The sequence below is a fragment of the Phaethon aethereus genome (genome assembly GCF_964289735.1).
Source record: "Phaethon aethereus genome assembly, chromosome: 2".
Taxonomy (NCBI): Eukaryota; Metazoa; Chordata; class Aves; order Phaethontiformes; family Phaethontidae; genus Phaethon; species Phaethon aethereus.
In genome coordinates, this window is record NC_138582.1 from 156846452 (window position 1) to 156860051 (window position 13600).

General features: G+C 39.1%; 1 protein-coding gene across 3 annotated transcripts in view; it reads left to right on the plus strand.

Annotated features, from left to right (window-relative positions):
- The window catches only part of CCNY (cyclin Y), a gene marked incomplete at both ends in the record, with an annotated part of 128300 nt that overhangs the window by 103002 nt on the left and 11698 nt on the right, over positions 1-13600 (plus strand). For all 3 annotated transcript variants that reach the window (XM_082015496.1, XM_082015497.1, XM_082015498.1), the window contains 2 exons: positions 91-148; positions 249-368. In XM_082015496.1, the coding sequence (XP_081871622.1) occupies positions 91-148; positions 249-368 (178 nt within the window). The remainder of the gene's footprint in view (positions 1-90; positions 149-248; positions 369-13600) is intronic.

A 13600-nucleotide genomic window follows, 5' to 3' on the forward strand; every position in this document is an offset into this window, starting at 1 on the left:
GCAGTGGAGTTTTAACGATACGCTTGTGTCTGAGAGCTGCGTGCTGTCGTGTTCAGATAATGACACTACTTTGGTTTTAATACTTTTTAGGGACACAGACGGAAGAATGCTCTTAGATATTTTTGATGAAAACCTTCATCCCCTTTCGGTAAGTTCATCTGCCTCTTCTTCCCTTTCATGTGAACTGTCTTTCTTTCTGTCTGCTTCGCTTTGTTTCAGTCACCTATTTGGAAGTATTTCTTCCGTAGAAATCCGAAGTGCCACCAGATTATGACAAACATGACCCGGAGCAGAAACAGATTTACCGCTTTGTTCGGACGTTGTTCAGTGCTGCTCAACTGACTGCTGAATGTGCCATTGTCACCCTGGTGAGTGTCTGAGAGATGCCATCACCCATCTAACAGACCCAGTTTCGTTCCCAAAGTTTATATGATTTAATAGATCTAGGTGCTGCCAGGGAATTTTTTCTCACCATGGAGACCAAGGGAATTTCTTGATGGGAAGAGATACTGCACTTCATTTTCTTGGGGAGAGTAAGTGATGGAAGAAGAGGTTGGGTAACGTGCGACACACAAGCCGGGCTTACATCTTGCCCTCGCAGAATGATCGTGTTACAGGCCACCAAGGGGACTAATAGAAAACACTGGTGGCATAAGTGGTCTGAAAAGAGGAAATGTTAAAAGCTGAAAGGTTTCCACTTTTGGGGGGATTTGTAGCTTCCAGCAGAGACTCGGGAACAGCTGTAGGTAATTTAATAGCACTAATAAGAATTGATGGGCACGTGAAGGATTTGGTGAGTGACTGGGACATGTTGGTGATGGCTCTTTTTTATTTGCACTGTACTTGTCTTTCAGGACCACGTCATAGCATTGAACAATTGTACTCAAAGCTGAAGTTTAGCTACTTAAAAATAGCACAAGACAAAAGAGGGTTCAGATTTTCAGCTGGTGTGGATCAGCATAGCAATGTGGATTAAAGGAGCTAAAGTGATCTCCACCAGCTGAGAATTTCTTAATTTTCCTGAATTTTTTATCCTGCCAACTCTGACAGGCCTCTTCAACTTTCAGGCATGATTTTGGCCATGTTCTTGACTTGGAGATTTTAAAAGAACAAAATGGTTTTTTTTACCACTACAACATGTGGTTTCATAACAGCTTTGTTATACACTTTAGATGGAAGAAGGGGAAATTGGAGAAGGTGGGTTTTGAAGCCCAGACCCACTCATTTCCTCTGTTAATCTCTCTCCCTTGGCTTCTAAGATTAGTTGGCAAGCTTTTCTTCTTCAGACAGTCAGAATGAATTGTACTAGCCAGTACAGAACAGGAATATGAGAGAAATAGGGCAAGAAACACCCTGCAGTGCTCTTCCCTCAGGTTTTGAAGTATTACTCTACCTAGTTACTTGATGCAGCCACTACTTGTTTTCTGAAATGACATTTTGTCTGTCTCTTTTACATAACGGCACTAAGTACTTGTCCTTCTCCCTTTTCTTCCTAAGTATTTTCTGCTGGAGGCAAGATATGTTGTGTGAATCAGTATGTTCCTGTGTAATTTAATTAATCTATACAGTGGAACCTTGTTGTAGTTATCTGTTGTTTGATCTTAGGTTACTTGATCAATGAGGGCACTATTTAGTAGAAAGGAAGAGGACTATTTTTAATAACAATATCTTCCTATTATTGCAGTGCATGGAAAGTTCTTCCCCACAAATCTTGTTAACTCAGGCATATATTTCAATATCTTTCTTTTGTAACTACTTCCTTTCCTCGTATGGTTTGCATGTGGTTTCCCAGCAAGTAACTCTTTTGGTGTGATCTGCAGTGAAGTATATATGTTTTTAACTCCTTTGTTATATTGCAGAGGCAGTTTCCATAGTTGTTAGTGCTTGAAACCTTAGGTGGCTCGGGTTTTTTACCCAACAAAATGATAACAGATAAACTGTTTTAAAGCCTAGTTTTCAAAGCAGCCATGCAGATACTTGCAGACAGATTTGGTGCAGGTGATCAGCATTACTGTTCTGCTATTCTTGTCCATGTTTTCAGGGTAACAGCACCTGCCTGGCCCTGCTTTCCAGAAAGCCACAGAGTTTTTGGATAAATAGCATTTTACAAGTATGAAATTCTGCTGCTGCTGTTCTCAGTTTCCCCTGTACTTCTAGGCTCCATTTCTTTATTTGTTAGTGTCATCAGGAGGGGCCCCAGAGACAGATCGTGTGGTTTCTGAAATGTTCAAATGTGGAAATTAATCTGTTGAAAAGCTATCAGCCCTTCCCCACTCCTGAAATCTTAATAGTGTTGATGTTGCTATTTATGAACCCTCCAAGTGCTTTCAACTTTGCTGTCCTGTCTGGAGAAGCGGAGAGCAGCATTCCCTGCTGGGGCTTATGTTTTGCCATAGTCTGGCCATCCGTGGGAGAGCAATCCGATAGTCCTGCCTGCCACTTGTGCCTCCTGGGAGGGTTGCCAGGAGGCGGGAAGTGTATCTGGAGATCACAGTACGTTTCGAACAAGATGCTACAACTATTATCTTTCTTTCACTTGTTCTAATTATTTTTAAACAGTCCTAACCACCCCTTTTTACAGCCCAAATTATTAACGTGGTCTAAGGTGTGTAGTTGAATACACTTGCTGTTTGCCTTCTTACATGCCATTAGCCAGGCAGAAGCAGCGGTTATAATTGGTTATATAGCAGTCTGTATGTTCAGCGCAGGAGCTGAGTCAATGTGAAACTCCAGACTGTTAGATAAGATAGTCTCCAGCAAAAAGCCAGCGTTGTGTTGCTTCAAGCACTTAATTAAAATATTTCAATTAAAGCCTCCACTATTACAGCAAAAACCAATTTATAATTAAACAAAAAATTTAATTTTCACACAGCCTCCAGAGCTTCCAAGAGATTTCCCATACTGATAGGTGAAAAATTAAAATCTCGGGTTGAAACAATTAAGTACTAATCCACATTATTTATTTATAAAATAATACCATAAGGATAAAATCAGTTTTAGGTATTAATTGTGTTGCTGATTTAAAGTCTTGCAAATAACGGTTTTTGTCCCGGTGTACAACTGAACTACACTCTGTGACCTGACTTTGTGAGAAAAATAATGTGCATGTGCTGTCAACCCAGAGTATTCCCACCCTTGCTAAAACTGAGAAATGCCTGTCTCTTCACTCTCTGCTCAAGTGCAGAGGTGACAAGTTGTACTTAGGTTAATCTATTAATTGGATAGCAAATAAAAATGTGAGCAGGAGCGTTATCCATACCGACAGGAAAATAATACAATGTTTGCATGAGAAATAAATATTTATGCTTTGTTCTTTTGTTCTGTAAGAACAAAACAACCCTGCTAAGTAGACCTGAAGAGGAGAATGGTCCAAGTTTTCTGCTTTGCCTTGGCATGGCTTTCTGAGTTTTGTGCAAATAGGCCAAATCTAAGGCTCCTAATATACTTCAGTGTCCATAAGAGTTTTGGGGAGGATACATCTTGCATTTGTAAATATGCCAGTCAGCAAATATGTTAGGTCTATATGCTATAGACTCATCACATACAGTGCTATGTAAATACATACAATACGTGAGCTGGATTATTTCTGTGAAGTTCAGGGGAGCATGGTTTTGAAATATGTTAGAAGGTTCATACTGTGACTGACAGGATTTGATATTGGGAAATTTGAAATTTGAAGTATGTAAGAATAAATTCTCCTTATGCAAGATAGGGATTTAATTAATCCAGCCAGATGTTCCTGAGTGCTTGTTGTACTCTTCAGTCACATTTTCAGCAAATGGGTAGAGAGAGAATATTGTTGAACTGTGTTGTGAGAATTACAGTACTTGAGGAGAATTTTGGTTGCTGTGTGTTTGAAGGAAAGGAGAAAGCTTTTAACTGATTTCCTTTCACTGGGATATTTTTACTTTTAAATGCTGATAATATACATTTGGTTTTTCATATTTCAGTTGAAGTATCAAAAATCTGGTATTTGTTTAAAAGAAACATGGAAGTGATTAGAGTCTGTAGAGGCACTGGATCTGCAGCAGAGGTCCTTTTCAGCTGTCCCAGTATAACTACCAATCCTTAAGGAAGCTAATGGAAGATGCAGGTTCCTCTGACGGCCTTAGAGTACTATGCAAAGTACATTGCCTGATTTGAAAGCTGTCACTCTCCATCCCGTGACCGTAAGGGATCGTGAGTGTGGTTGGGTGAGCAAGGCAAAGCACTGAAGCTGAGCACCACCTCATGTAAGAAATCCATGAGAAGAAGTGTGTATATCCAGTATTGCTGGTGGCCACTTTTGTCCTGGGCTTCAAACATTCCCTGGGAGGTGGACGAAACCCACCACTTTGCCACATCTGAAGAAGGTCTCCCAGGCACAGAGAGAAGGTCTCTCCACCTGTACTGTGGATCCTGAGTCCCTTGGCAGCCAGGTGTGGGTCATGGTACACTCTGGAGAAGGGCAAGAGGAATCAGGGGCTTTGTGCCTGTGCTTTGGGCACTGGTGAGAGCAGAAGGCTTAGATCCTGGTCCCTGGTTTTAGGGCTGTTCTCATCTTTTCACTACAGTCTAATATACAACATATGCATCATTATCGGTTAATACCTATATGTCTCTCAGTCAAGTCTTGCTTTAGGCCTATTGAGATACACGCTTTATAAAAAGAGAACATTGAAGCTGGGGTGGGGGAAGGATTATTTTTTTTAATCTCCTAGAGAAGAGGACATTCATTCAAAGAATGGGTGTCTGTTTTCTGATGCATCTTTAAGGGTTTCTGTGTGGGCAAAGAACGAATACTGATCCCAGTTTTAGACTGGAAAGTCAATCTTGTCTAATAGTCTGAGTGCATTTTATATGTATTATAGATCTTTGTCTTAAAATTAGTAAATTAGGAGGTAAACCTGGAGACGTGTGACTTTTGTCTAGTGCTCTCTATAAATATCTACAATGGTACTTTGCAGCAACTCACATTTTCAGAGTTTTGTGGCTGCATTTGTTACTCTTTTTTAACATTTGGTCTCAAAAATAAAAATTGGATGAATTTGTGAGGACCATGATGATATGATGTCCTTTTCCACCAAATGGATGGCACCAGACCTTTGTGAAGTGTTTTTAAATGCCCAGCTGGCCAATTGCAAAGCACAGTTATTTCTGGAGAGTTGTGGTAGGGAACTGGCTGATTGCTTAGAACAGAGCATATGGCAATTTAGTGATTGGATTAGAGCTGTAATGTGGCTATTTGGGACCCACTGCCAATTACAATTTTTTCCGTACAAATAATCTTTTTATTATTTCTGCAAGGCATTGTGACACACTGAAGTTTTCTCATTAAAGAGAGGACTGTGTACTGCTTCGTGATGTGTTGGGATGGAAACTTTCTTTGTTAGTTATTCTGTGCTCCTGCAATTTATAATGTGGGTTACCTAGTGAGTTGATACGGAGTTTAAATGGGAGAGGAAGGGAATGAGGTTTTTGGAAATACATGTTCACTTGTAGGTTCTCAATTATGGTAGTTAAAACACCAAAACCATCATCTCCTTTCTGTTAATGTAAATCAAGTGAGAAATAATTAAAACCACTAGAGTTTTATTGGTAGAGATAGGATTTGACATACAGCAATATAGAAACAGCATGAGAAAAGGTAATGCTTTGCTCTTGCTGCTGCCTCAAAATTCAGAATTGTTCTGGTCATGTCAGTGACATTCCTCAGTGATTGCCCGTTTCTTTAGTGTCTTGGAGGCAATGCACAACTTCTGACCTCCCCGTGTTGCACCACAGGAAAATCTAGTGCTGCAGACAGATGGAATCACAGAATAATTTAGGTTGGAAGGGACCTCTGGAGGGGGACACACCTGATCTGGCCTCTGCTCAAAGCATGACCAGCTGGGTCAGGCTGATCAGAGCCTGCTCAGTTGAGTTCTGAATTTCTCCAAGGATGGAAATTTCATATCCGTCATAGAAAAACCAGTTTCGTTGTTTTAGGGAAGCCCAAAAAAAGAATTACAGTATTTTGGGTGCTTATACTGCACCTCCAGCGTGATAACAGGTATCAGTGAGATATTGGAGGTTAATGTTGAACAGCTTCAAAATGAAGTAACTAAGAGAAACAAAACTTCTATAAAAACCTCATTGTAAGATTTTAATAAAATTTGAGTGTTCCTTTGGATTATGAAATATTGAAATGAAATTATTTCACACTTTCATATTTGGTATATATCCTCCTGAAAGGGGAGGGGGGCGGGGAGGGGAAGAGGAAATAAACCTCCTCCGGTATTTTAACTTTTCTTTCTACTTGAGAGCATTATATAATATACAAAGTATGTTATAATGTCCTCTGAGATGGAAAAAATGAGATGCTGTTTCACACTAATTAAAACTGAACTCTTCAGTGCTATCTTTAGTTTTCAGTTTCTTCAAACAGATTTCTGTTGATTGGGATGTTGTGTAACCACCTCTATGCTATCCAGTATCGTGGGGAGGAGGACATCCTAGACAACTGGGAGAACGTTGGATATTGTGGTTACTATCAGACACTCTGGAAGTCCAGAATGGATTCACCCAACAGCAAATAATCACCCCAGAGATTAGTTCTGGCTCAGCAGTAGCCCTGCTGGAACTTGGATCCTTTGCTGATCTTGTTAGTTTGTGCCATGTTACAGTTCTGTGCCTGGATAAAGAAAGCCCCCCAGGACTAGTGGTGATAATGGATGGCTAAATGCTTCTCCACCATGCTATTGCAAGTCCAAGTCCTGGGAGTTAAGATCAAAGGCATCCAGACTAGGTCAGCATTGGAGTAATTTCGGGTCTGGCAGATTTATGAGCTCAAGATATGTGCTGAAACAAATCAGTTCTGTACCGCTGCTGGACCTGAAGTGGTGTTGGAAGCCATATAACTACATTCCTGTGGTGCCGCATCTAAGCTAATGAACCACTCCAGAGTTCATTGAACTCGAAGCCAATTTGGGATTATCTATACCCATGGAGTGGTAGTTTTATTTAATTAATATAATTAAATTCTTTTTAATCCAGATAAATGAATTCTTAACAAAGACAAATCGCCCAATTGTTTTCACTTATGATTAAATAATAATTTGCTGATATTCCAAGTGTAAAGGTCAATCATTGCAAAATCTTGGTGCAAGTCTGTGGGAAAAGAGAGAAAATAATCCAGTATTGCTCTTCTGAAATCTTAACTCTGTGCAGTGTATATTCTGGCATGTGCTCAAGTTATTAAAACGTCTCCAATGAGGTGCAAATGTTGTCCATCAAAGCTTGTTAGACTGACAGTCATGTAAAACTATGTGGTTCATTCCCAAACACAGTAGGTGAATAATGGAGGTATCAGACTCTGGGGTATTGAGTTTGTAAGTAAAAATGTATTGATGCACCAATGTCCATTGGTATTTTCTAGATCAGAATTGCATTTTCATTTCAGCTAGTAATTGAATTATGTTACAAATGAGTTCTGAAGATTATAGTGTTGTTGGTATTAACACTGAGTTATACTTGCTCTTTGTAAGCTGGGAAAAAATCAGGATTATATGTTGTTTGACTGAAGCCACTGAGAGTTTCTGCTAATGTCACATTAGTAACTTTAATCTTTTATTTAAATAGTCTTGTTATTATTCTGTAAAAAATCTATAAACATGCAGTCATAGAACTAAGTGGGTAATGATAACTGTGACAAAGATGGCTCTTGGAAGCTGTTAAAGTGTTTGAGGAGAGCTAGGTGTTGAATTAAGGCAGAATAAATCTGTTGTCTTTTTGGAATTCGACTTTTGAATGTTTAGTAGAGAAGTGCTCAAAAGTTTTGCCACAAAAGCTTACTTTCAGAAGAGGCACTGCAAAGTATGAATTAAATTGAAGAAAAGTAACATTTGTATAACAGCTTCAATTGGTTTTAAGCTTTAGTTCCATTCTTAAGCATGGATATAGTTGTTAAAAGTGGGTGGAGGCAAATCATGGCATTTATTTTAACTTAAGTATTCTAGATACTAAAAGCTTATTTTATCTTTCATTAGTTCTGGTTCCATAAAGTAACACCTGCCAAAATAATCCAGAAGAGATGAGGTTTTCAGATTTTTGTTTAAAAAACAAAGTGTTTCTCACATTGTTTAATCTGCATTTTTTGGTCTTTTGACATATAACTAAATTTCTTCCAGCATTCTGGGATGCAAGTTTTACAATATTCTTTTCTCCAGTGAGCTTTTAAAATTCAGGTTTATTATATGACTTTACAGCAGCTAGTCCTAAAGAAAATGTAGAAAATGTTTGGCTTTTGAAAATGAAGCCAATGAAAATCATTACAACACAAAAATATACCAAACCGCATAGTACACACAGAATCCCAAGTCTCTTTGATACAAATCCTGTATTTAAGAAAATGACCCCTGTGTGTTTAAGACACTGTTCAATGTATAGACATCATTGCATACAAATGGCATTTCCATATGTCACATTTACCATTACAGGGTCAACTTTTTTTTTTTTCTCTTTTAATGAGGTGGAGCATGCCTGCCTGTGTGTGGGAAGACTCGCATGCTTTTGCCAGCAAAAGCAGGTGGTGTTCTCCCACCAGCCACGAGTGTGTTTGGGATGAGTAGCGTAGTCACTAACCACCCACCAGCCTTCCTCTTCAACTGGGCTGGGAGCCACCTGGCCCTTCTCCAAAAGCCTGTACTGATTCAGCACATCTTTGCAGCAGCCAGAAGCATCCCCCTTCAGTCGTGTAGGCTGCTAAGCGTGTGGCAAGACTCTGCATCTCCTTTTTACTCTTATGTCCCATCAGAGTCAAAATCGTGGTGCTTGGGCTGTTACCATGGCCTGGGCCCAGTATACTGAAATGCTCCGAGATGAAAGGAGAGGTGGAGAGCTCCATTTGTCAGGAATAATGAAATTTCCAACGTTTGCATAGGAGAGCTTGCTTGGCTGTGTGTATACTGTTGTTATGAGGTTGTTCTACATCAGCAGGGTAACAGCTCAAGTATGTACCAGCCTAAATTTCATTCTTTTCTTCTGCTGAAATTTCACGATCTGGAGAGTCACCTGGTTCTCTCCAAATTAGAGCTATAGAGAGCTACAACAATGACTCTGTGTGTGACTGAGTGGGCTTGATTGAAAGTTGAAGAAGTACACTAACGTGAGAGCATAGGCATATCTTTGGGAGACAAGTCCTAGATTACAGCGAATTCCCGCATTAGCTGAGGACCTTGACAAACTTTTACAGATGTTTGCTGCAAGAAGTCTTGGTTTTCTTCTGTTTTCTCTTACTTGAACACATAGACTTAAACCCAAAACTGAGTTGGGAAGGGCACAGCAAGTGAACAGAACGAAATGCTCTCTTTTAAGGCATTTTCAGGAAAGGAGCCAGAAGCCACACTAAGCACCTTTGTCCTGGCGAGGTATTTATCATCTTCAGTTTTATCAGAAGATGATAACAGAGTCTCACTCCAGCAAACCATATGTCTGAGGTTAAGCCCAAGTTATTACCAAGGACTCAAGAGCAATTATTCATATCCTTGAAGATGCTCAAATATGGTAATGAAGGTGGTATAAGAATAGTCTTATCAAGCTCCTAGTTAATTTTTAAAGCTGATTTCTCAAGTATGTGTTGGTGGGAAGGTAGTAGCAAGTTTATGCTCCCTTTTTACTTAGGTATATGTTCATCTGCTCAAGGTCTAAGTTCATCTGTTATGGATTGTTATCCTTTACGTCTTTCCTTATGATACCATTCTTATCTGTTCTTATCAGTTTACTTTTTCTTCTCTGAACGCCTCTGAATTTGAGCCCGCAACAGAATCCTTACTTAGTTTTCTTTTTTTTTTTTCTTTTTTTCTGTCTCTTTCTAAGCAAGAGCTGCAAATAAGAAAGGATGCTATTTTCTGATTTTTGTCTGCCTTGTGTATCTATAGATGTGGAGTATTCATTCAAAATCTACTAAAACTGTGTGTGTGAAGTTGAAATTTAAGAGGTTTACATTAACAGCAAAGGGTCAAATTCAGCACTGATATAAAGCAAATGAAGTTGATTTTCTAACTTAAGAGTGGCATGATATTATGGCTTCCATACACTTTCTGCTTAGGAAGCTCCCTGCATTAGCACAGTGTGTTGTTTTAAAGAAGTATTCCGCTTCCCGGGGACAATTCCAGGGAATGCTGCTTTTTCGTAATTCAAGGAGCAGTTTTGCTTGCTAAGTTGGACAAGTTTGTGTACCGTAGTGTATGAGGGGTTTGTTTACACAGGCTGCCTGGAAAGCAAAAGGCAGCCTTTTAAATAGAGCCATTGGGTAGTGCAGACTCTGGTGACAGTCTGTGGTGAGCCACCTTTTTACTGAGCTTTGTGCTTCTGTGGTTTTATAAGTATTCTTGGACCACTTAGAGGAGAGGTGAGTCTCTTGAGTCTCCACTGCTGTTCCCACCTCACCCACTTAATACGCTTTTCTTTCAGTTTCTGTCTTGAACCCTTTCCTTGGAGTGACCACTTGCTTATTTTTAGGGACTTAATTTTAGTTTCTCAAAGCATTTAAACTGTGCTGTTTATTTTGGACTCATACACCACTTGGAAAGCCTTCACAGGCAAAACTCCCAATACCAAATTTTACACATCAAAATCTTTTCAGAGTGATACCCCTAACTAAAAAGTCCAAACTCTGTTTTTAATAATGGGTTTGACACATAATTTGGAATTTTGTACTTAGTGTTTTGCCTTCCTTATAAAGGAAAATAATTTTTTGAACCATTAGTGATGTTTTGTTTTACAGTATTATAAGATAATGTTATGCTTTTCTTCAGTGTCAGAATGGCAGGCAGGGGCAAATCATAGCTAAAGAAGAAACGGTGTATTCAGGAGTCTGGCGTCTGGCCTCTTGAAAAAATCAGCTTTAGTTTTATGATATCTTGCTACCTACACGTTTCTTTTTTTTTAAGAAAAAACCTGAAAAATCAACAGTTTTATCTGTGAGGTCTCATGTTGTAAAGATCCTGACTTTACAGCTGAGTACAACTTTGTTTTCACAGAGACCTTTGAATGTTTAATATGCTTGTCTTTTTGTGCCTGAACACGTTGATTGAGTTAAACAACGTGTCTAAAACAAGAGATTACGGTTAATTCCTCATTAATACAAGAAAAATAGAGAACGCTTTGGGGAGTGAGAAAGGCAAAGATCTTTTACTGAGACTTTTTGGTTTTATTTGACCAGTCTGTAATATCCAACATGCTGTAACTATTCAGACTTTTTGAGTATTCTATAATTGCAAAAATTCATTGAAACTATTTTGGCATTGGTAGTATCAATGTGATGTTGCTTTTCCAAATAAGTTTTCTATGTATCTACCATTTTGCATGTACACTCCTTTTATAAATTAGTTGTTTTTACTTGTTTAAATTTAGTCCAGTATTTATTTGATGGTATAGATGTCCCCAAAACTTGGGATAAATATTTTCTAAACGTTTTGTGGGTTTTAGCAATTATCTATAAATCAGTCATATTCCCTCTTAAAAAAAAGTTTTAAATTGCTAAGTAAAAAATTTCAACGTTATTTTAAAATATGTATCTTAAAGGAACATTTTCAGTTTTCTTATCAGCCATGTATTTCTTCTTAGAGCAGAAAAAAATTTCCTTCAGCACCTGTAGAAGAGTATCTTTAGGTATTTAAAATTTAAACCAAAATGCTGGTACTTCAGAATCCCAAGCAGTGTTCTGTTTTTATAAAACATGCAGCCTTTCAGGTAGGTATAATATTTTGCATGCATATTGTACTGTCATCAGAGTATCTCATAAAATCTCCTGCTAGTTTCTGTCAGTCAGTGTAGACCCTTGTAGGAGTTCTAGCAACCCAAGTAACCACCTAATGGCTTTTTATCACAGTGCAGCGAGGAGGGTGTTGTAAGTTCTATTACCAGATACAAATAATAGGTTATTCTTTAGTAAATGCAAACCTGTATTTCTGTAGAGTAGCATATCAGGGTTAATTGTTGGTTGTAGTAAATAAGTCTGTCTGTCATGTTGAAGCACTTCCAGTTTCAAGTTCTGCTGCTTTTGTGCACAGCAAGTGGTTCCACAGGTGAGAAACGAAACTGCAGAACAAATTCACTTCCTTGGTGCCAGTGAAGGCAGTAACAGAAGTTTTCTGCTGAATCAGAACAGAATTTACTAACTTAAGAAATGACTGCATCTCATTTTCCTTAAGTCATTGTCAGAAGACTGGAGTGAAACCTGTTTGAGACAACCTCACAGTGGACTGAGAAATCTGTTCCTTGAGAAAGGCGGTCTGTTGAGGAGAGAAAACTTTCTACACATGAATTCATTGTAATATGACTGTATTAGTGACCATTACAAACACTGTAACTCAACTTTCATTGTTGAAAGTGTAGGACAAAGAACTTATACGTTGCAGTGGCCACTTTGAACAAAAGTTGTTTGATGTTGTGTGTTTTGTGTTTTTTCCCCATGACTTTCTTGCTCAGTGTGCCGTTTATACTGCAGAGCGTGCCAGAATTCATTTTGTGGGCTGAATATCTGTGTACATGTATTCAGATACTGAATATTTTTTTCATAAAATAAGTTTTTCTGTAAAACTTTGAATTATACAACAGCTGTCTGCTGTTTTTGCTAATTTTGTTGCCAAGCTCTAATTATGATACTTGTATGTATCATAATTGTGAAAATTAATGAAGACAACTATGTAGGATGTAATTTGCCTTGATGTTATTGTGGTCTCATAAAAATAAATGAGCTATAAAATACATTAATCATTATTTTTAATTCAATAATATTTTATACTAATGCTAGACCTTTCAAGAAGCAAAAATCACAGAAGGAACTCTGTGTGCTTCTATGAGTGCAAAACCGTGTAGGAAATCACAAGTGACCTGCTCAGGGTTTTCAGGTTTCCTGCCTATGCTCCCCCTTTCCCCTTCCTCTCAAATCCTTACCAGCATGTGTCCTACATTGAATTTTTTGTATCTTAGCTATTCTTTAGGTATTATTTGATTAGTTGCTAATAGGCATTAACTTAGTCAAACTGCAGATTTATTATGTGTCTTCTGGCAGCTAGTCAATAAACTGTTTAAACGTTGCGGATTACAGAAGCATTCGGGTTTGTTCATCTCACACGTAACTCTTTGTAATTGCAATTTCCTAGGAGGGGTAGAGTGGGGGGGTGCACAGATCACCCACAACCAGTATTTCTTAGAACGTAGAACTTCTTAGAAACCAGTATTTCTTTCTTCGCCTGTCAGTCCGTTGCTCGATGTAATCGAGCTGCTGTTGCTGACAGCGGGTAGCTGTTCACACAACACGTCGACTGACTCGCCTCCGTGGGTCCCGTGTGCTCGCCCACGCTCCCCTGGCTGGAGCATCAGTCGGGGGCCGGGCCAGCTCGGTGTTCAGAAGCAGAGGGCCGTACTGCACCCACCCCAGCAGCTTTTTCCTCGGTGTTCAGGAAGCCCCTCGTGGTGCCTTGTTTGATTGGATGTGTGTAGTAGTGTGTGTCCTGCAGTCTTTGTAAATAGTAGCCACCACCCTCGTGGATGGGGTCTTGGCTAACTGAGCTCTCGCTGATGCTGGCCTGTGTTGGTGGCCTTGGTCAGATTGGGCCAGACTAGGGCGTCCTGA